Consider the following 24,695-nt stretch of genomic DNA (forward strand, 5'->3'; position numbering starts at 1 on the left):
TTTAGAAAAAGAGACAGGTAATGTATTTATTTTATACATAATAAATTATGTTTCATGGGTCTCTCTAAACCTCAAATTTTCAATAAGTCAATTAGCTTTAATTTTCATATATCATACAAGAGAATCAATGAACACAGAATTTAGTCAAAGAATTAATTATTCATACACATTAGCGCTCACATTTAGGACTTACATACTACAAGTAGCAATAAAATAAGTAAAATAAAAAATACTGAATGTAAGTACAATCGCGATTTTCGCGTTCATTTTATGTAAATTGAGAAAACGCTCTCTCTTTTCGCTCGATTTGTGAGGCTTCGGCTAATCTTCCGGCAGTCGACTACAATTTAATCAAAGTAAACAACGCCGGGCTCTGTAATTTATCTAGATTATTTCGTGGCGAGCGATAGTAATCGACTTTTTTCTCCATCTGTTGAGAGTTCTCGGAAAGAAGCGAGTAATGCGTCTTCAGAGATATAAAGATGAGCATTATCTACATAAAGATTGCGCGTGTGTGTGACACATCACACACACACACAAACTCGGAGCGAGATTTGGCAGAATATTTGGCTTATTGAAATAATAGCTGTGCGCGATAGTAAAACACTCGCAACAGTTGAGCCATTCGTCGGTTGAAGTAATACATTTGAAACTAAGATTAATGGACAATGAACTCTATAAAATAAAGCATCACAGCCGGCAATAAATCGGCCATTTCAAATTGTCCTTGATTAATTGTATACGTTTTATCGAGAAGAAACATCGCAGTTTAAACAATGATACAAAGTTATGTTTTTAGGAACTTGAACAGAAAGGAATATTTAATTTGATAGTTTCGAACAAAGTCGAATTTGTAAAAATGATTTAATTAAGTAAGCGTGTTCATAAAAATTTTCACCTCTCCGGAGGTAAAAAAACATTTTCAACTGTTGTTTTTCTCATTACGATTTTACGGCGTAATTTTAAGTAGCCAGCAAAATTAAAATTGTAAACGTAAAGGCAGTCAAATAAAAATGTGTGTGCAAAAATAAAATTGCGCTGATTTCACTGCGATGTACTAAAATATTAGATTGCTTAGAATGAAATATGAAATATTTTTATATAGAAACCCAGTTTGTATAAATCAACAATAATATCTACCCATATAAATAAATTAAACGGATAATAATAAATATAAAAACTTACTTCAACGTGGATCATGATCGATAGTTAGCAAAGTTTAGTTCAACGGCATAATGTAATATTACTTTGGACTTGAATTATATCTAACTATTCAGATATGATATAAAGTATAATTTATATTATCAAAAATGTACAAATAATAACAAGAACATATACCGTAAAGACTTACCTTTTTTCCATCTAATTCATGTGTTCCTTGAGCTAACACTTTATCTACACTAGCGGGATCGCCGAATGTGATAAACCCGAATCCCCTGCAACAAAAAAAATACATTATTCGTCATTCTAAACATTTAAGTCATGTTTTTGAAATATATTTTAGAATGTAATATATAATTTTTTAAGCTATTGCATAGCTTCTATCGCGGTCCTTGAGCGCGGGGACCGAATCCAGAAATTCCGTAACGAAAAAACCTCACGCTCCCCACTCCGACGGGCACGGAGGCTTGAAGGCATAGCATGCAATAGCTTTACCGCGGCAGTCCCCGAGTGCCACACGTCTTTTTTTATTGTCTTCATTAGTTAAATGAGGAAATTATTTTTCGAATGCATGTGCTTCACCTGTGCTCATTTCATATCATCATCAGGATTCATATCATATTTTTAATACAATAATAAAACTTATAAGTTCATATTATAATCTAAAATATTAACATTTCATTTTAAAATGAATTCCATTACCTACTCCGTTTTATTGCACGCCTCATAAGCGAAGCGTTGAGGTGGGTACTACTGTCACTTCGCGCAAAACATCTGATTTTTCAAACTTAAAATGTCTTTATGTATCATACATTGCACTTGTAAGATAATACATACACACACATATTAAGAAAAAACACTATTTTTAACGTTCATGATATTTTTGATGTCATTTTTGTTATTTAAACTAGTTAAAAAACAGTTTAAAAAAGTTCTGTCTTGGACGTCCGTGTGTCTGTATGTGCGGATCCTTTTTCTTGTTAACACGATAGCGACCGAAATACTTTACTAATCGAGTCTTTTTTTTTCTCTTACGCTTGAGTATGCTCAGGAATACTGCCCAACTAAGCGCAAAAGCGGTAACTCAAAGAAAGCGAGTTTTGAGATAATTGAAGTTATGTAAAAATAGTTATATATATACTTTATGTATAGTTTTTTTTATTTGTTAAATATTATTTATATATTATATAGGGTGTATTTGTTATCACATTAGTTAAATTATCAAAAATGTATAATAATGTACTTTATTCATGAGATACGGTTACACCGCTTAGTAAACTATAGAATTAAAATTGAGATACCGCTTTTTCGTTAGCTCTTCTCAAACATGTGTGTATACAAAAAGGAATGTATTTTCTATCGAATAAAATATGTATTATTTGAAAAAAAAAAACAATTAAAGTATATATATAACGTTTTTTTATTATTAAAATTTGAAATTACATAAAAAAATATTTAAAAACAAACGGTTTTTGGAAGGAATTTTAGTAGTCAAAAGTAGGGAGTTCTCTCCAAAAGGACATTCTATTTTGTGGTATTATATTTTGAAAAGATTTCAAAATATTTTCTTTTTTGTTTCTTGAAATTCCTTCCGGAGCAGTTTTCTTTTTTGGTGGAGGCAAGACATGACTTTTTAAAATTTTTTTTCCTATAATGCTAGCAGTAATTGCATTTTGATCGAATCCTGTTTTGTAGGTGATATCAAAACTGCCTCTTTTAACTTCAACTTCAACCATTTCGCTGACATATGGACGCGGTTTAATTCGAGACAGTGCATATTGTGTGGTATAATCATCCCAGTCATAAAAGTCTTGCATGTTCATCTCTTTAAGTTTTACATTTTTTCCTGCAGTGCTAACTGCCTGAGAAAAATCTGCGAAATCATAAATTTTGTTTTTCATGCGTTTTATGGACAGCTCTACCCTATGATGGAAACTATCAGCTGACATAAAGGTGTGGCCGGATTCAAAATATTTGATGCCAAGGGCAGGGATAAATCACTGTAAAATGTATTAGAAATTCGATCTTATCCAGTAAAACCATAAGGGCTAATTTAATTTTGCTATTGCAACCGTATCTCACTAATTCAAAACAATTTGCGTATTATGCAAGCATTAAAATACTAAGCATTATAGCGGTATATAACTCATTACTGATTTTACTCATCCTACTTACCGCTTATCGGCTAAGCAAAAGTTGTGTATTTATTTAAGAATTTTAGCGATATTTAAATTTGCGGCTGGTTGCCTACGTAATATTAATATACCTCTAACACCCTTAGTGATATATGGTAAAACTGAGATAGATAAATCTTTCTTAAGGTTTTTTCATACGTTTTGAACAAGATAGTGCTAAATGGCTTAGTCCAGTAGATGCGTATTTTTTAAAGCTATCCGATGGCATAAAAATCAATTTTACGATTTTTTTTGAGATACCGCTTTTGCGCTTAGCAGGGCAGAATAGAACCCTTTCATTTTTCAGGGTCTGATTCGATGTGGTTTAATTGTTATTAAATAAACAAAAATAATAATTAATAAATATTTATTAAAAAAAATTATGAGGCGTGCACTTTTGGATTTTCCAAATTATTTTTACTCTACATCGAACCGAAAAATATATTTACAAAATCAATCCCACGTAACAAGATAATAATTATATCCATGCACGACGAAAATATCAGAATAAAACGCTCCGATAAAAATTTTATAACACATCGACGAGGCTACAAAATAAATGGTGTATAAAATTAGGAAGCGAGCTGCAGGAAGTTTCAAGGAACCGACAGCCTGATAGCTGTTCACTGATTGCGAAGTACGTACAGTACACGTCCCCTAATAACGTTTGTATTTATTTTGTTCACTTACTCGACGATTTAAACGCTGCGAGAACGCGCACAGAATTTTAATACCTAAATACATAATACTCAATTATAAAATTTACGTTTCATGCAATAAAAACGTTGACTAAAAATTACAATTTAAAATAAACCAGCTTTTCTCAGTGATTTCAAACGTATTTGGTTCTCATAAATATTCAGTCATTCCGGTCTATGCAGATCTCTCTTTGTACTACTGGGAATGAAATAGAGAGTAGTCTAACCCAAAGGCCGCAAATACGATCGCCGTGGCCAGCGGCCGCGATGAGCGGAGTGCCAAACATTTTAAGTGTTTTATGTAATGCCAAATAAACAGATCATGCGCAAATTATTTTAATTAGCTTATCTATAGAGCATTTAAATATTGGTGCAAAGGAAATCTTTAAATGAATCGTCAATTGGTGTTTTAGATAACATTTTTTTTGTTGCAGGTAAAGATATTCTCACTGTCATCTGGTGATCTATCAGATGTTCTAGCTTACGAAAACTACTTACAGAAGGTTTTAGCATACTTTAGTTTTAACTTTCTGACTTATTTGAAACTAGCTTTCCACCCGCAGCTTCGCCCGCGCAGTCAAAGAAAAACCCGCATAGTTCCCGTTCCCGTGGGATTTCCGGGATAGTGGCCTATGTCCTTTCTCGGGTATCAAAATATATCTATACCAAATTTCATTCAAATTGATTCAGTAGTTAAGGCGTGATTGAGTAACAGACAGACAGACAGAGTTACTTTCGCATTTATAATATTCTAAATTGTATGCGCGACGCAGAAAGTAGAGAAATGTAGAGATGTTATATTTATTTTAAATATTATTGATTAAAAATTTTCTTTGCTGTATAGACCATATTTTACCAAACCATATTATAATATATTATATCTTAACTAGTAATCATCCTTATGTTCCATTCAAATTATATCATTTTATTCATTCCTTTTCACACATAAATTTCCTCTTATAAAGTTATAAAACAACTCAACGTATTACCGTAAAATGTGCCATAAAAGTGATTTATTATTAAAAATAATACCAAATTATGCAAATAGCGATAATTACTCTTAAAGCCGTGTATCGCGGTAAATATATTAACAAGTAGATTGAATAATAACGACGATTTTCAGTAAGTCCTCGCTGGCCGCGCGCGAGCGATAAATAATAAAAAGCCTTCCCCACTTTAGGACTTGCAAAAATCACAATTTATAGAGCATTTTAATTTCACTTAGCCGATCCATATTTTACATGTGGCGGCGCGCCCGGCCGGGCTCCGGACGCGAATTAATACTAAATTGAAATTGTAAAAATGGAAATACAATTTTCTCGTTGTATCTCACCCGCTACCTTACCGGTGTTGCCAGTATTACATTGCCAACAATATTACATAGTGCTTTAAATTTCGCAGGAATTTACATACGTTTCGCTGGTGGCCTGATGACGTTCAAGTGGTAATGTATGTGGTGAAAAATCCGATAGGAATACTAATAGAATATTTCTAAATAGTATTGACACCGAAGTTATTTCCTCCCCTTCACATTTTTATGCTATTTCAGGTTCTGGGCACATGATAAAAAATAGTTACTCTTATTAACGAATAATACGTCTTATACTATTTATTAACATGGTCGCTTTTTGCTGTAAAAAAAATGTTTACTCAAAATTCTGAACGAGTTACACATACGCAATTTACTCCCACAAAAACACTACACACACGTTAAGAATAACATGGCATCTACAATCGTAACAATCTTAAGTAATTTAGAAAACAAAACACCCAACCCAAATGAGGTATAAACAAATCCCCCCAATCCCGCTAGTATTAAATCAAGCCCACTCCTAACAAGATTCATGGCTTCATTCGCCATTGTACTAAGCACATAATATAGGAAAATGTTCGCGTATGGAAATTGAAAATAAGGATCTTCGCTCCGACTGTATAACGCGCCCGTATTCAATTGACCTGCGGTTTAATTTTGCTTGCTATCTCTCGATCTTTTAGATAGCCTAGTGCTGACTTATACACATAATATATAGTCGAGAGCCCTTCAGAGAAATAGACTTAGGCTTCACTTATATCAGAAAAGACTCCCTATTTTATCTTCTAATGTGATTACACTCATATAATGTGAGAGGAAGTATAAGTAGACATTTATTTTTAATCTCGCATTGTAAAACTTATGAAGCTGTTTATGTTTTGTTTGTTTTTCATTACAAAACTTAACTTTTTATACTCTGTAAGTTGTAAATGCAATATTAATAATCAAAATATTTCATACGGCACGTGTGCACCAAACAATTATATTATTAAAAAACAAGTTAAATGTTAAGGGGAATATATTTGGATTATGTAATTATTAATTTCCCTCGAAAATCCAAATTGCGAGTATCATGGCATATGAAGCATATGACTTGGCTCGAAACCAATATACGAAATTCGCTTAACCAGGATTTCATCTAGATATATTATTAAGAACATGATGTAAACTACGTTATGATATTATTGCAAGACCGCTTTTGATATCATTCCTAATTAAGTGGTGAAACTTAAATTATAACTAAAACGATATCATAGTGTTTGCGTCTGGAATGTTTATTAGCTGTTATGTAAAGGAATATGTGGGAAAATAGAAGTTATTTATGAAGGTAGAGATAGATATTTGCCTGCCACTATTTGTATCCTGATACAGACGATACAGTAGGATTTGTTATGAACTTGTTGTAATTTCTTAATTTAGGTACTACGCCGTAATCTTAGTGTAATTACGAATACTCTTTTTTCAAAACTTCGTTTTAGTAAACTAGGAGAGTACAAAATAAAGCACGGAACTAAATAGAACTAGTGCGTATAACTGAATACTAGGTAATTATAGTAAGTAAATCGACATACTTACCTATTAAATATTTCAGCAATACACAATAAAATCAAGCTTTTATCATTAAGTAAAATTTGCAATTCTGTATTACACCTAATATAATTATATTTTATAAATATTTCCCTGTGTATTTTATGTGGCTTTATTCAATTAACGTGTAGAGTTGCTGTAACCAGCTTAATTTATGGACGGCGAGATTTCGATAACCGACCTCCTGCATTATCCTCTAACTAAAATTTGAACCGTCAGCACTTGACCGCCATCGAAAGAAGATAATATTTTGAATACACCGTCAACTTAATTGGTCCGTTCACCTCGCAATAGTGTAATTTAACATTTTGTTTTTCGCTACGTTCGACCTCCAACTATCGAAACGGTCTAGATAATCCACTCGGCTATTGTGTGTTTGGACAAAACTCGAAGAAAATAAATATAGGACCGGGTCGAGGTAAAACCCTAAACCGCAACGTCAGGAACAAATAGCGGTAACTCCCGTATTCATGGCTCATGGCTGCAGCCTCGGGTGGAAACCGATAGCAATTACTGCCGGAATTAATATCACGCCCCAAATGTTGCTCGCACATTTATACGTATCGAGTGCAACATTGTCTCCTTTATTAGTTGCCGGGACAAATGCTGCCGCTGTCGTAATTCCACCCTCATTCCGCTCTTCGATTGCCATCCTTCTTATTTAATCTTGATGATAATTAATAATACATCTTACGGATTGAGCCGGTGCGCAATATATCTAACGAATTCACTATCCATTGCTGTTACATTATATCAAATCAATATCAAAATATACGCACCAACAAATTCAATTTCCATTAAGGTGATGAATTAATTTTTCTAACATTTACGGCCCTTTTTAAACCTTCGTAATTTTTATATTATTAAAGTTGTCGTGATGAAAATTCTTGACAAGAAATTTCAATAGTAACACAATACGTCTACCGTTTTAGAAACATGATTCCATGAAATTTTCTCGATAGAAAAAAAATACAAAGTTCTCATTGTTATTTTTTTTTAATCTCTGGCATCTTCAAAATAACAAACGTAAAGTTACGACTTTTTGGATATTAACTATAAAATATACAACCTATACGTCTACCGTGTTAGAATTTTGAAATATGCGATGGTTTTGAAATAAACAAGAAATACTTGAAATTAGCGCCTGACCAGCCAATATAGCGAGAGCCGCCCTGTACCTTCCTACCCCGATCGCTGCACGAGTCATTCCCGCTACGGCCGTCACACGGGGAACTTGTGTCGCTTGCGCAATCGTAAAAAAGGGTGACAACACGATAAGACAAAATGAGACAAATGGGGACAATAAAGAAAATAAGAAGAAGAAACATAAAGGTTGGAGGAAAAAGAATGCTTACAATTGGAACAAATTAATGAAGTAAGTTGGTTTTATTTTAAATTTGATGATAATTGTACTATAGACGATGTTTGATATGTACCCCTGTTTTAAGTACATAACGAATGTGTAAGATTTTTTCATTTATAGCATAAATAATCTTTTCAGAAATCCGGAATCCAGAAGGAAAATAAACCCACTGATTGTTCACAATGTGAACCCACTCCTTCGTAAGTACCTTTATTCAGTCAAAAATGTATGTTATCAACGCTCTACTGGTTTTATCGCATGATTCCATTTTTAGCAAAAAGCAACAAAGTGCAAAGAAATAAAAAATCATGGTGAACTTAGTGGAAGTATGGTGGACGTAATATGGAATTATGGAACAGGAGCTCGTTGGAGTAGTATTATATTTTAAAAAAATACGAAAAAATTTCAAGAATTTCTTAGTAGGTGGTAGATAAGTATGTTGTATAAAGAATTTGATGTTGATATTTATTTCATTTATACTTACTACACCTGTGCGGGAAATTGCTTAGTACTAAAACCGGTTTATATTCATATTTACATAGTAATGTGAGTTTTCATTTCGAAAAATTTTGTGTAAGTATATTAAATTGAGTTCCTGGGTGATCTGGAAACACAATTGGGCCCGGAGGATGGCGCTGCAGTCACTCCTCCTAATCACATGAACCGATTTGGATGAATATTTGTGTGCACATTTCATTGTTGTGGGATGATTGGTTGATTCGTTTTCACATTAGCTAATATTATGTATTTTTGTTGTTAGAAAGTAAACTTAATTTAATGTTTATAATACATTATTATTGGTATAAATAAGCCAGTGTTCGTCTCACATTGCTGTACCTGCCTACCTATCCTACCAGGGCCTAACTTTGTTCTGGCTATTTTATTTTGATTATTTGTAATGAATAATTACAATTATAATAGAGTGCAAAAAATAAATACATGCGTCAATATATTTTGTGTTTTTTTTAAACAATTTTTTTATTTAAAAAAATATCATTCCGACCGCGGCTTTGCCCGCGTGGAATTAGGTTATATCGTGAATCCTGTTTTATCCCACAGAAGTGTTCAGTTCGGATAAAAAGTATCCTATGTGTAAATCCAGGCAATTAGCTATATTTTATCAAAATTGGTAATGTAGTCTTGACGTGATTAAGTAACAACTAACAAAAAAATATACAAATTAACATCCAAAGTTTCGCATCAGTTTTACTGTATTAGCGATATCTTCCACTCTTGACTTTGACTGAGAAGAATTAGGGTTTATAACTTCTTTCAGAAATAGTACCTTTCATTTCTGGGCATGATGTAATATCTACGTCAGCATCAAATTCTATCTAAATCAATTCAGTAGTCCGCGTAATTAGGTACCATTTCATTTTTTCAGAGTAACAATATTTTTTGTTATTTTAAAGATTATTTATAACCTGTATTATTTTGTAATAAAGTAAACATTACGAAATAATAATAATTAATAATTATTAATAATGTCTAAGTAGTTGTTAAAAAGAAGATAATTTTGTGTTTATAAGCAAGAAAATAAAACCAATAAATCAACAATTAAATATATGTATAACAATATTATAACTGTATGACGACTCCATACATGTTTGTCCCGAGTCGGCCAGCGGCAGCGCGGCGAGTATGCAAGAATGACTTCGCGCACACCCGCGTTCGCGATAGCGAGCTATTAGACTCCGCCCGCCAAGCAGTGGAATTTTTTTTGTGTATCGTCTTAATACATCGTGTAACCGCAGCAAAGCAAATGTGCAAGTATGATAACTTCATAAATACTCCTCGTCGAAATTAAGTAATCCAATAATTAATCTAAATGGACCGTATAGCCGAATGGTTCAAAACAATCAGCTCTGCCGCAAAATACGCGCATTAAATGAAGTGAATGGGTGCCTCCAGGGGATCCCTGATAAATTAAATTGATTAGAATCCCGTTCGATGCCGGCCTTCGATGTTGTACCACGCGAAAATAAAGCCGGATGAAAAATAACGCGTCTAGTCACTGTTGATCTGCGCTCGCCACTCGTCGGTTGATTTTCTCATTATTTCACTGTGGAATGTTCACAATTTTTATTATAAAAGCAAATATTTAAACGTCGCCGATGTAGACATTTATGAGCGTCTACTGTTTGTTTTTGTAAAATTATGAGTTTCGTTCTAATATCGTTTAAGTTGCTTTCAAAATATGTTAACTCATAATTGTTGTGGTATCATAGCGTGGACGCCATCTGTAAAGGTAAACATTGGTATTTTAAAGATGCTATTTATAACGTTCAAAAGGGATATTTAATCGAATGAACTTAATTTAGAAATATTTGCTTTGTATACGATTATACAAATTTACGTATCACCAATTTAAGGAACATTAAATTTAGAAAATACATTAGCTATTTATGTTATACTAGAGGTCCGCCCCGGCTACGCCCGTGGTACATATTTCACAATAAAAGGTAGCCTATGTCCTTTCTCGGGTATCAAAATATCTCCATACCAAATTTCATGCAAATTGGTTCAGTAGTTTAGGCGTGATTGAGTAACAGACAGACAGACAGAGTTACTTTCGCATTTATAATATTAGTATGGATTATTTTGCGTATTATATTCTAAAATAATAATTATATAAATGAAAATCACGAATTATAGGCAAAGTTTTGACTGGATCATCAGTGATGAAATGTCAGAAGGCACAATTGAAAAAAAAAATGCAATAAAAATTGTCTTTGGTGAACATAATAATTAACGTATGTATCCACAGGCATCTATTTAAAAAAATACCAATTTGACCCAATTATAAAATCGCTTAAAAATTCTAACGTCCATAAGAGGCAGGGAGTTTATATTATCATCCTTTATCTATGGCTTTAGCGACTCAATGCCTCCGTTAGGTGAGCCTTAAACAGCGATTAAAATTTAAGCCCATTTAGAAGGTTTAATCTCATCGCTGCAACGCTCCACTGCATTTTGTGACCTGACGCAAATAAAAGACAATGGGGTTATATTATTGACTGGTAACGGAAGCCATGTGCGCTATCGAGGATATTTTATTTAATCATGTGTTTAGAGTTATATTTTATACCCATATTTATGAAAAATGATAATATATTTTCCAAGTAAAAGGTTTAACATCTCTGGCTATAAAGTACAACAGAATCGCTCTTTGGATGAAATAATAAAATAAATGTTGAAAATCGATTCTGTAATGTTTGCAAGGAAAAGCAAATCTTTACACAGATCACATACGTATAAATTTTTCTAATGTTTAACAATTGTAGATGAACTATTTCGTAATAAATATAATATTAATATGTAACCTAAAAACTACAGGTCCAAACTATAGGCAAGGATTATATTTTACAAAGTAAACAACCAATATACTGGATTCAGAACCACGTACTCTTTGCTGTCTGTTTGTCAGTCAAACTTCAGAGTCCGCTTTACCTATAAAGGCTGGGAAGTTAACTGTGGTCCATTTTTTCAGGACACAAAAATAACCTTTGGCTTCTAAGCTATAGCATCAAAACAACGCGTCAAAGGTTTTATCCATAGCATTTTGATATTTTTATTGAAAAATTCAGGAGTGAAAACCTAGTTTATTTATTTTTGATATTAACTGGACGATTGTTTGTAGTCATTCTTTTTATTCTTTCGTATGCAATTTACAAAACAATTTTCATAACTGGGGTAATGGTAAGGAAAATAATGATAAACATAATAGGGCTAATCTTTCCAGATCTTGTCTTAAAAACGATTCTTCACTTACCTCCCAACCAATTCATGGTAAATATAACCAGAATACATATTTCCCTTAAATATTTAACTGAAATGTAACCAGTAATTGTCAGCACGATAATTTGTGAGTAACTTTTGGAACAGTGAGATGTCGCCTGTCTCCACATGCAGGCTTTGGAGCTTATCGACTGCGCCATACCCTGTTTATTTGATAAGTAGCTACTACGTTTCCTTATGTTCATTACAAGTTCAACTGTTTGAGTAATATCGCAAATACGAGCTCATATACGACTTGAACTGTTATTTACCAACGTTGAAGTGACAGTGCAATATACAATTAACTTCAGCTAATTATGCGTCCATACATAATTGTTAGTGTAACAAGCTCAATAATTCATCGTATATTATTTGTTTACTGTCTGCATCCGGCATTGTTTACCAAATGAGTACAAGGATGCCGCGTTGTAGACCAATGTGTACTTAGTTAATAATTACATAGCCCACGCTATGTATTACATAATAATTATTAGTCCTGATTATCATTTTAATGGATTCCGCGGGAGCCATAGTATAATAGTATTATCTGTCCATTGTTATAAACTGGTATATTAAGTTAATTTTAAGTTATAATATGTGGCACATTCTTTCTAGTAGGTATTTAGTTGAATCAAAAAGCAACAGAATTGTTAATCAAGCCACTGTTTAACGTTTAAATTAAACAAACAATTAAGAATATTATAATATGTTGAAAATGAATGTGACTTTATACAATTATTTTCTGACGCCAAATCTGGTGACAAACAAATTTCACCACGCCATTCGTATTTAAATGTATTAAATAATTGTCTTCTATTCATGAACGCTTCGTTATTAATATTTGTTTTAAATACAATTATGATAGAGTGGAAATTAATTTTGTGATGTTAATTTAAAACGAGATTGATGTACAAATTAAAATTTCGAATTATACGTGATGGTTATATTTTCTGATTCAGATAATTGAATAAAATATAATGGGTAACATTTTTTTAATAATATTGTTCAAAATTACGATTACGAAAATTATAAATAAAATAAATACATTATATAAATATTTCAGGACAATTTTCACATACGGCACGATTTGATCCCATACTAAACTTTCGCTTGTGTTATGGAAACGATGACTGATAAACATACATACGTATTATGGTATTAGTTTTTTTTATTATTAGCTTAGTCATAATATAAAACTATGATTTCCATTAAATAGTAGGTACAGAAAAATATATTTTGGTGCTCTATCCAGTCGATAAGATTGTGGTTAAATCACTACATAGTATAAAATAAAGTTGATATCGCTATCAGTTCGTCCCTGTATTTTTAAATCTTTTAAACTACTAAACGGATTTTGATGCGGTTTTTTTAAGTATACCTATACGAGTAGTATATTCATTATTTAATACAGTTAGTAATATATTCAAGAGGAAAGTTTTAGTGAAAAATTTATTAGGTTTTATACAAAGCGTAAAATATTGAATTTAATACTCGTGTAAGAACCACAGATACTTTTATTATCACACCCGTGATCTACTCGGTAATGCAATTAATTTGTGGCCGGTACAGAAAGCTCTTCCACTGTAGATTAATGGATTGTACCTATATTGTAAACGCACACAGTACTCAATTGCACTATTAAAATTAATCACTAGCTTTGTTCCGCGGTTATGTTTGCGTTTATTTTACAAACACCTCTAAATTACGTCTGTTGTTTGTCAGTACGTGAAAGTAATTAGAGTATTATATTAAGTTTCCGTCATGTTTGGGCGTTTAAATCTATATGTTTTGTGCAATGTTCAAATATGTAAATGCTATTAATATTTTTTTCTTATTAATTCTATTACTAGTAATATTTTATACAATGATAATAACTCAATAATTCCTTAAAATTTTTGAAAGAAAAGTCTTCTTAAAGAAGAAATGAAAAATCTATTACCACACAATATGGGCACTTTTATTTATTATATTATTTATAAATCACTCACAAAAATTAAAAAAAAAACTTTTCCTTCCTTAATCAAAAATTCTTTACTTTAAACATAAGATTGATTCTATTCTGTGTGAAAATCTTTAACTACTTTCTGTCTAGAACTGCGGAGGAAAAATGAACTATTTTCGGTATTTTCTTGAAGTTGATTGATGAATGGATGTTGCTAAAACAGAAAAACGCTTAAGAATTTCTAGTCATCGTGAATTCTAGGTCAGAGTAATAATGTCTTTTAATAAACCTAAATTGAATATCAAGTTGAAGTTCCGAGTGTCTCGAGCTCTAAGTACGGTTTAAATCGCAACACTGCAAGGACGGGAAGTGCCGGCAACACTATTCCATTAAGTTAAAATACATTAGGCAATAGTTGGCTACTAGGACGTTATTATTTGACCAGGCGAAGGTGGCGTGCCGGACGGCCGTTCCGCTGGATGAAATTTACACTCGCAGATACATACCACTATCAAACGGTCCAATATTAAAACGTCTGCAGCTTTTGTGCAGGAAACTAACTAGAATCGTTTATAGAAGATCCTCAACGACGTCAGCGGAGATAAAAGTTTATGGCTTATACATAAAACGATTTTCAAATCATATTTATGAGTGTCGCCCAACATCTGCAATGGCTAGTTCGCGTGGAAATTGAAACCGAGTGCATAATGCTTTCACGAACAATTTAAGTTTGTATTGTGCGCAGGGCGCTTTTTGCGGCGGTCAGCAGAACCGACCAAGTTTATTGTTGTGTTTTGTGCGCTGCCCCTTAAGAGCGCATATTCAATTTAACGCAAGTCAAAATCTCCGCGATCTATTACGATAGATCGCGGCTTACGCTATCCTTTTACTATGAACAGCATAGGTCCACAGGAGAGCGCCGAGCAACATGTCCTCTCTCTGGAAAGGCTCGCTGCCGACTGATTTTAATCGGGTCGCGCGCAGTGTTTTATAGTACTTTAAAAAAATGTGTAGAAAAATAGTAGAGGTACCTTAGTTGATTTTTTAAATTTTATCTTATAAGTAAGACATTCTTTTATTGAAATATGTATAAATTATATTCAATAAAGTCAAATATCTTGGTGAAAATAATCATTTTGTCGACTATAATTTCTAAAAAAATTCACATTGTTCGGATTTTAATTTCGTAAGTTAGGAGTCCAAAATAAAAAAATCTTTTAACTAACTATTTTAATAAGGATCTTTGCAGTTAGTTAAAAATAATTGTGTGTTAGATCTGTCAGCAATTTCAGATATTTTTAGCTTCAAAATTGACACTAAAAGTGAAATCAAGTAATCATCGGCTCAGTTATCTTGATGGTATTCACAAATACTGTATTAATTGAAAAAAACTCTTAACTAACTATACATAGACAATAAAATTTCCTAAAATTATTAGTAATTCATATGTTTGTAAGATAAGTGGTGGATGGACAATCTGGTTTGAAAAAACACATATTTGAGCCAAACAGCGCACGGACCGAGTACACGGCCTTAAACGTCTTTTGTGGTATCGTACAACTATATCGCTAAACTTTGTACGCTCCACGAGTTCGCGTATTGAATTGCGAAGGGCTCGAATAACTTTCATCGGTGTTGTCTGCGCCTTAACGAACGGGAGACGTAAGTGTTTTCATTAGAAATTTTCCACTTAGTATCTGAATACGTACATACCTAAATCCCTAAGCAAGAGCGACAAGCGCCAAGTTATCTTTCCAACAGTGTGGCTAAGTCAGCGAAACTTGAGAGTAATTTAATTTGCATCTGTGTTGAAATATAAGCGTCAGCGGTCGATGAAGCGGTTACGATATTAAAACAGAATGAAATTCATACCTTTTATGCACCATTTACATAATATTATGTGCTTAAGATGTAATAAGATAGAGATGAACGTTCGTTGAGCTAAACTTTTTTCTAAGGTGTAGGTTTTTTAAAGTGACTTGTATGTTTTGTATGCGTCAGTTGTTTAAAAAATTGTTTGGTATTGTTTTGTTTGTATTATATTTTTATTTGTTATTTTAATTAAACCCCTGGAACTACTAAACCTATAGTTTTATTAGAGGTATACCATACCTACCATGCAAATTATCCTTAGATGGCTTTTAAATTTAAAATAAAAGTGTATAATAATAAAAATATTATACTTAGAACCGTAGAAAACTTTTATTTTCTATTTTATGTCAGTGCGATGTCAGTCTAGTGGTAGATCAGCAATTTTAATATGAAGAGATTCTGTTTTCGCCATAATATAATAATGATTTTAGTTAGGTTATTTAATTTTTTAGAGCCAAATTTAAAAATAAAATAAACATTGAAAATAGTAGAGTATAAGGAACTCAAAATTAAACTTCGTATTAATTTAAGGAAATATCTACATATTTATATACGTAGTGGTGTCAGTGTTGTAAATATAATTCAAACGAAGCACGGCTGACACAATCATACTAATATACTGAAATAACCCGTAAAGAGCGATCCTTGAAAATGAGACGCTCCTTTAATTTTCTCGAAATCACCCCATCTCGATCTTCGTTTTAATTCGACAAGAGGAGCCAACAATCAAAAGAACTAACGGCGTCTCCGCGGCATTACCATACGCGAAGGGGCTTAGCAAACGACGTGGTATTAGTTCGCAACTGATTACATTCCTCGTCTCGCAATGAAGTAGAATAAACTTCATTACGAGTTAAGTATAGAAAATTATATGGTAGAATTATCTTCGGATGACGATAGCACGTACGCGAACACTCTGTGATTATGTCCCTGCTAAGAGCTCCGGCGCGTTTAAGAATAAAATATGTAAAATTCTATTCATGCTAAGATGTGTAACTGCGAGTTTTTCCTCGCTTTGTGCAGCGGGATTTGGGTGCTACGAACTGAAGTGAACGGCTCCTTGGGAAAAGTAAATAGTGGTCCGGCAAAGGGTCTCGCCAGAGGAGATCTAAATCAGTCTTTGTCTCACGTTAAACGCTATTCTTTTGAGAGATTTTCTATCTTTGCGGAAATTCGAACGTGGATTGTATTGGATGTCGAAATTGAAAATTGCAGAACGCTTTGTACAGCGTTTACAAAATATTATCTTGTATCGAAAATTTGATAATTTTAAAAACCTGTTATTTTTCGATTTGAAATTTAATAAAAACTTGAAATAACGTAGAAAAACATAATAGTAAAAGCTCTTGAAAACTTAGAATATTTGAAACTTTGGCTACGAACTATTTTATTACATATTACACGATTTTAATCTTCTCCCATGTGAAGATAGAGCGTACACAAAACTTATTAATTAATTAACATTATTGTACATAGTTTGTTTCTCAATATCTTCAAGAAGCAAATGTTTATGAGAAACTAGTGAACGTGAAGCCACACGTAAAAGCTAGTAAACTGTAAGTTAAAGTTTGAATTACTCGCACGAAGGTTGTTTGTCAACGTAGAAATGTGTTCTGCGACAAAATAAGTTTTAATTAATGGATAGGTATTAAGAGACGTGCGTAATGCGTAGAGATTGGAGACGCTCCCTGTAATAGATTATAAATAATGCCTCATTAATTACGGTTACTCGGGCGTGTTATAGACGTGTTTTAGGTGTTTATTTTGCTTATCATGCTTCATTGAAATGGATCTGTATGGTTGCAAAACTGAAAAAAATTATACATTTATACTTTCTTGGATTCAAATGGTTTTATATTAAATAAATTAATTTAAAGTAGAACAAGTTTATCCACCTAAAAGACTTACTTTACATCCTTTAATATAGTTTCGTTACATTGAAGTGCAATCTCCTTAGAGAATATTAAACGCTTAATCCGAATAACAGCTCTCACAAGCGGCCCATTAAAAAGGCGAATAAATCAAAGGAGAATCAGGGGAACAACAGGAATAATTCGACATAACTAATAACAGGAAGTCACCTCGTTACTCACAAGTGAATGGTAGGTCGACAATCTCGCGCGCCCTCCACTCCTCTGCTTAACCCGTGACGCGTCCTATGTACAGACGGTTGCTCATAACTAAAACTGTACTGTAGCGTCCTGCGTAACAACGACTGTTCATAACGCGGCCAATGACTTTGAAGGTCACCTGTAGTTCTTACAAGTGAATGTTTCCAGTATAAAAAATATTTCTCTATGCCTTAAACATTTATAATTCGAATCGACACGACTCCGAGACAGGCAATAGAGACCAAAACCACAAAATAAAAAAAAAAAAGTGAATCATTGATTGAGTTGCGTCATCGGCCATAGTTTGTGACATTTGTCTTGTTCAACGAATATTTGGATTGTGAATTATGCCGAGAGGAATAATTAGATGAGTGATAATTGAGACGTATATTACTGGAAATTTTACGTAGAATACGTTTATGATATTGGTTTTAGGGATATTTGAAGAATACTCAGTGAAAAAGTGTCTCAACTTTTCAGTGCGGAAGACGCAAAATGGCGCTTTTTTTCTTGTTTGTGAATAATGGAGATTTGTTATTATTCATAGTGAAATACGTTGTGTTAAATGTGTGAAAATATAAGTGAATGTATTTGGCAATCGTGTAGTGATATGAAAACGTGAATATGATCATTTGATGACTCAGCATTATCATGTAAGTGTTAGTATGTAAGCAATTAAAATTAAAACAAAAGAAAATCAATTTTTTATAATTTTATAGAAAAAATATATCGTCATGATTACATTTTTATGCTATAACTAGTTTCTTCCTCTTTCCAAAAATATATCATACATGGCATATAATTATAGAACAATAGGGTAAATAAAATTTTCAAACTCGGTAGTCATAAAAAAGCTAGATTTCGTGAACTCCCTTGACACTATCGGGATCGGTGCCGGCTGTGCGCCGGACGCGTCACGGGTTAATGAATGAGAATAATTTTGCCAAAATACTTCGGAGAGACGGGACACACGCCCCGGGAATTTTTCAATTTGCAACTGACATAATGTAATAAGAGTTACACCTTGGATGCCGACGCTGCGTAATTAATAATCTGTGAAATATTACCTGTTACAATGAATTTAGAGTATAAAAGTTGAGTGATAAATTTAAATAAGCAGGCCGTGTACACGGCTCCGAATACTTCGGTATAGTTTGAAGGTGATGAGTGAGGGCGGGCCGAACGCATTACCGGAATCGCAAGTTTGTCCGTTTGTCTGTTTAATGAACGCGTGAACGCGAGTTAACTTCGCTAAAGCTTGAATAATGTATGTCCTAACGAGATGTTTTTCTTGTACGAATCTCGTTAACCCACTTTCTGATTGTGTGAATGTAAACTTTGAAAAGTTCTTATTCTAAGAGGCATCTTTATACCTGTAAATTGGATCACGTGGAATCATAAAATTCTGGCTTTTGGTGTGTCTAAAAATACTTAGGTTTGACGAGGTACGCATTATTTAATATTATGATTAATAAAATGCTAATTTTTTATTCATTTTTCAGATTGATCGTGTAAATGTTACGTTAAACTTTATACGTAGATAGTTTGAGTCGTATTATTTAGATTCCCAGCCGAATTGTCACGTATGTTATACATTGAGAAATTCTTCTAGATTTCCTTTGTTACGAAATATTCAAATTACACCCTTTAAAAGCAACAAAACATTAACAACATAGTAATTCGAGCCTTACATATATATCAGAACGGAACAATGATATCCAGGGTTTAGCTTACACGGTATCAAATCCCTTATAACGGAATCACATACAGATGACTGGCTAAAATCGAATACCGTTTATTGCATCCATAAAATAAAGCGATATTATCTCAAGCGGACCGACTGGGCCATAAAAGTAATCCTTCTATTTTAATCTTCATACAACCTGCGGGGTGCAACTGTTTCACCAATGGTGATGAACCTATAAGTTCAAATGGTCACTTTGTATTAAGGTTCTGGAAGTTTCCACATTTTGTGTGTACAATAAAATACCATTTAAAACTAATAATAATAGTAATTCAGTTAAACTATTATTTTATTGAATTCTGTCTATTCCAATAGCAATGAAATAGTAACTCGAGATAGCTGTTGAAAGATAAATTTAATCTGTAGGTACTTCATAAATATTTTACAAATGGATTCTGTTTGCAATAAACAATACTGCTGCGCTTCCACAGAACTAGAACCGATATAGCATTTTAAATATTCATATATAATCCTTCGGCCCGCGTTGTTTAATCGGCGCGTTAAATTCCAGAAAAGTCGAGAACATATCAAATATTAACACAACTCGAGCGTTGTTTCGGAAAATTGGATAATATCGCGCTTTTGCATCAAAACTAAGCACGCGCGCGCCTACATACAAATTAGTGAGTCGGACGCGGAACCATTCGGCGACTAATTCATTTTCTATAGAAGGTCGGCCCGCCTAAAATCGTTTCTTTTCTCAAATCCCCCTCGAATCACCATTAATCAAGTGGAACTGAAGTTTCACGCTACCTCCCGAATCTAATTTCACAAACAAAGAAAGCGAAAACCTGTCTACCTTTATCAATCAAAACTGTTTGAAAATTCTATTCCGTTAGTTCGCACTGTGGAGGCGCGCATCGGAGACAATTGGAAAAATGTATCACGAATAAAAAGTCGTATCGGAATGTAATATCGAGAGGACGCGACTCGGAATATTCTTGTCAAGTGAAAATAAAGGGTCGGGAAATACAGTGACAGGTTGTGAGTGGACAGTGGTCATCCGAAAACGCGCAAGTTTCGAATAAATAAACCCGGGGCAAATAATGCCGCCTTGGCGTGCGCCATACCTGTCACTGGAAAGAGCATCTGCCCTCATATGACATATTTTGTGAACGCAAGCCAGACCATTGTTGATTTAATGAAAGAAATGTATTCAGCGTTATTTTTGAAATGTGGAATTACTATTTTAACTTCATATTTAAGTTATTGAGTTTATTTTCATGTAGGTACTTATCTAATTTTTACCTCGAAATTATGTTACATTCGTTAAACTGATTATTGTTGAGGCAAATAATATATGTCTATTTTTATTTTATAGCTTTATGAGTAGGTTACCTAACCTACAATGTTTGTGTTTTTTTATGCAAAAAAAAAATATTTCAAACATATTTCTTAGAACATAATTTAATAGACCAATACTCACATTCCTAAGACTCAGAAACTCATAACAAACTCGTTCTCCCGACCCGCCCTGGCCGACACAATCTACTAACCCCACTATTTAACTTTTCCGTGGAAATTTGACAAATTCAAAGAAGTGCAAATAAGAGCACACCCGTCCGCTTCCATCACATTTGACTAGACAAACATCCCGACCCTCACTATCTGCCATTGACTTAAATTCATTGACTTCCCGCGCTGAGAAAAAAGCAATTTCACCTTTCCCTTTAAGGTGGTCGGCATATTAAAGAAGCAATATTATGCAGATTGAATACAGACAAGTTACTTTATAACAATTCGTGTGGATTTGTTTTTTTGTAATATAAACTCGTGAAATAATATTAAGAAGCAAAAAAGTCTGTTAGAAAAGACAAGCTTGCAAAAAATCGCGGAGGCGTACCATGACAAATAATTTCAATTCTGCTGCAGACAATTACACGTGCCAGAAAGAGATGTGAACAATACACGTGCATTACGTCCCGCTCTGTCAATACATTTAGCAAGGTCGAACTATACATTTTTTCTTTTGAAAAAAGCTTTTTCCAGTAGGTAGTCTAAAAACATAATACTTAATAAATAACGTTTACAGCATTGACTTGATTAAATAGTTATGTTTACTTGTTCTCAATATATCGCAAGCTGGTGTAATATACAATGAAGAATTTTTAATTCACTTACGGTACATGGCTATCACGCATTTTGACCTTTGAACTTCCAACATCAGAGCTATGATAAATTCTTGAATGCCTGCCCACCATGGTATTAAACCACAAATCTTCCAATCATTGAACCTATACAAACAGATCTATAATATATACATGTTCTATAGTATATCATACACAATACAAACGTTAAAGAAGCAATATTATGCAAATTCAAGCGTGGCTCCCGCAAATATAAAAAGCCCTCGTTCACTCACGCTTTGCATCTCAAGGCTATGCATCTGACTGATACCGAGATGCCCCAGGAGAAAAAATGAAAAGGCTATTTGTAATTCTATGCCATTTAGGTACCTGCGTGCGCTCGATAACCGCTCCTCTTTATTTCATGTAAAACGAAAAATTTAAATATCTCCTTTGTTATTACAATATATATTTTAAGTGTAACAAACTAGGAATGTTTAATATACATAAATAAATGTAATTTAAATGTCTAAAAAGCTCGCAATGCAACAACTTTATTTATATCTAAAAACGAGCAAATACCTACTAACTATAATTAATCAGTAGGTAATTATTATAATATTTTCCTGAAATATGTTTTAATTCCGAAATTAACAATTGATTTTAACTCAGATAAAGCCACGAGTTTCGGCTACAGTACAATAACATATACCAAAGAAAGAAATAGAAAAAAGTCTGTGTCTTGAATTCACAGTCTAATCTTAGATAAAGGTCACATAAAACGTATCCTGCTTTATAACATTACAGCAATAAAAAACATCAATGGCTGAAGAAACTTTGAAACGACGTGTAACACCAGGTAACTTCTGCTGATGACGCTATAAAAGAGAATGCTACAATAAAACAATAAATCTCGAGAAAGATACAATAGGAATATTACGTTGTTATGACTTTACAGTTTCGCGTTTGTATTTCAAAATCATGAAATCATTAAGTCATTTAAAATTACTATTAATTTTCCCAATGAATACTTTATTAGCAAAAATAAGACGATTTTTTTATCAATTTATGAACATAATAATATTGTAATTCCCCTTGATGATGAATAAAATATAACTTCAGCCGAAAGAATCAAAGAAAATATAACTGCTTTTATAAATTGAGATAACAATGTGCTTGAATGAACTAAACTGTACAACCAATAACATTATATCCCTATATAATATACTCCAAATCCTTTATGAAATGAAATGCATTATCATTTAATTCAATCGATATTATGATATCGAATTTACGCTATGCAGGAAGACACTGGTCGTCACTGTCGCTTTGTCTTGTACACTCACGATGGAGACCAAACCACTGGGTATTTGCATAACAATGCTTTGAATTTCATTTATATATATTGCGACCTATAGGATTAAGCCATAAGCCATAGTCTAGTCTTAAACGAAACAAGGTCTCAGTGCATCTTCAGATTTCAGTTAACCACAGGAGATTTTATCTTATGAATCTTGAAGATTGTATAGGTTGTGTGTTTAATTAGAATTAAAACATTGTGAACATTATCAACAAACAATAAAGGTTTATTTTTTATGTGAACAACCTTAATTAGTCTTAGCGAAATGTTGTAAACAATAATTCTAAATTACAATAACATGTTCCATATTTTGTCAATAATCATTTCATTTTAAAACCAGTAGAATTTCAACTATTCACCTCATAAAAAATACCTCAGATTCCCAGCATTCGAATCAGAAATACGTCAATATAGAACGCCGTAAAGAGCACATTTACACTAGCAATATCCATATCAATCCAATAGAAACTCAACCTTGTTGTTCCACAGCATACACTGCCCCTTCCTATCAGGCCAGATGAAGCTACTCACATAATAGCCTATTGTTGGCTAGTGGAGATGTTATCTCAGAACCAATTCAAGCTGGATCGCTACTGACGGTAATTGATTTAAACGTCTGCGTTAACTAAATTCTGTTAAGTAATGGGAATTGTGAATTTTTGTTGTTATGTGTATGAGATTTGTAAGTTAATTTGTTATGATTTTGTTTTGTTTTTATATTAAATGCTGTTTAAAATATAGAACTATAATATAATTGAAATTTTCAATAAACTCATTACCTAACAATCTTCTCTTTGTTTAATGTTCATCGTTCCCATGGGACAAAGGGACAAAGATAAAAAGAAAAGGCCTTGTAAGGTCAATATTTTATGGAAAATAAAATTCCCTATTACATCACATTTACAAACTTGTAAAATGAGGAATCTAATCTTCTTAAAAATAAACCATGTAAAAGTTTGTCAAAAGAAAGTTTTTCTAAAAGATACTTTTTAAGTAAGACCAACAGGAAGCTTTCACCCTTCACTCCTGCGTTAATTAGCAAAATATTCTCATAATAAGAAAAAGATGACATGTTTAAAAATAAACTTCTAACATTCGGGTTAGGATGTTTTTATACCGCCTTAAGTCGTATTTCGCAGATGTTATTCTTACGAAATTGTACTTTCATAATCCTTTATTCGTAGAAAGCATATTAAGCGTAATAATCAATGTAACTGCCCTAAAAATTTATATGTTACGAAATATTATATTGATCTTTATAATAATTAATAATAAATAATGATGAATAAACCAAAAAACACAATCTAAACGCTTAGGTACTATAACAATACTTGTTACTCCTTCTAAGAATAGATTCCCAAAAACACCTTTTTAGTGGACGAAAATAATTAAAAAAGAAAAACTCAAACATCAAACAACCTCGAGTTGCTTATTAACAACAGCTAAATCGAAACAGATACATAAGTAACCATCTCAAAACAAGTACAAAAGAACTTGATTTGCGACTTAACTGTCTTGCTTTGGCATT

At 32.8% G+C, this 24,695-nt stretch overlaps 1 protein-coding gene and 1 long non-coding RNA gene across 5 annotated transcripts in view; one reads left to right on the top strand and one right to left on the bottom strand.

Moving 5' to 3' along the window:
• Rbp6 (RNA-binding protein 6) overlaps nt 1-24,695 on the bottom strand; it is a 404,056-nt gene that overhangs the window by 238,502 nt on the left and 140,859 nt on the right. For all 4 annotated transcript variants that reach the window (XM_089699035.1, XM_089699037.1, XM_089699038.1 and 1 more), the window contains exon 4: nt 1,352-1,436. In XM_089699035.1, the coding sequence (XP_089555161.1) occupies nt 1,352-1,436 (85 nt within the window). The remainder of the gene's footprint in view (nt 1-1,351; nt 1,437-24,695) is intronic.
• On the top strand, nt 7,876-9,234 carry LOC149485781 (uncharacterized). The gene is made up of 3 exons (XR_016316021.1): nt 7,876-8,307; nt 8,434-8,495; nt 8,570-9,234. It is a non-coding gene; the product is annotated as an uncharacterized LOC149485781 (long non-coding RNA).

The sequence above is a fragment of the Colias philodice genome, chromosome 9, assembly GCF_061535455.1.
Source record: "Colias philodice isolate Cphi_HAF_F1 chromosome 9, ilColPhil1 Martin Lab GWU primary, whole genome shotgun sequence".
NCBI lineage: Eukaryota > Metazoa > Arthropoda > Insecta > Lepidoptera > Pieridae > Colias > Colias philodice.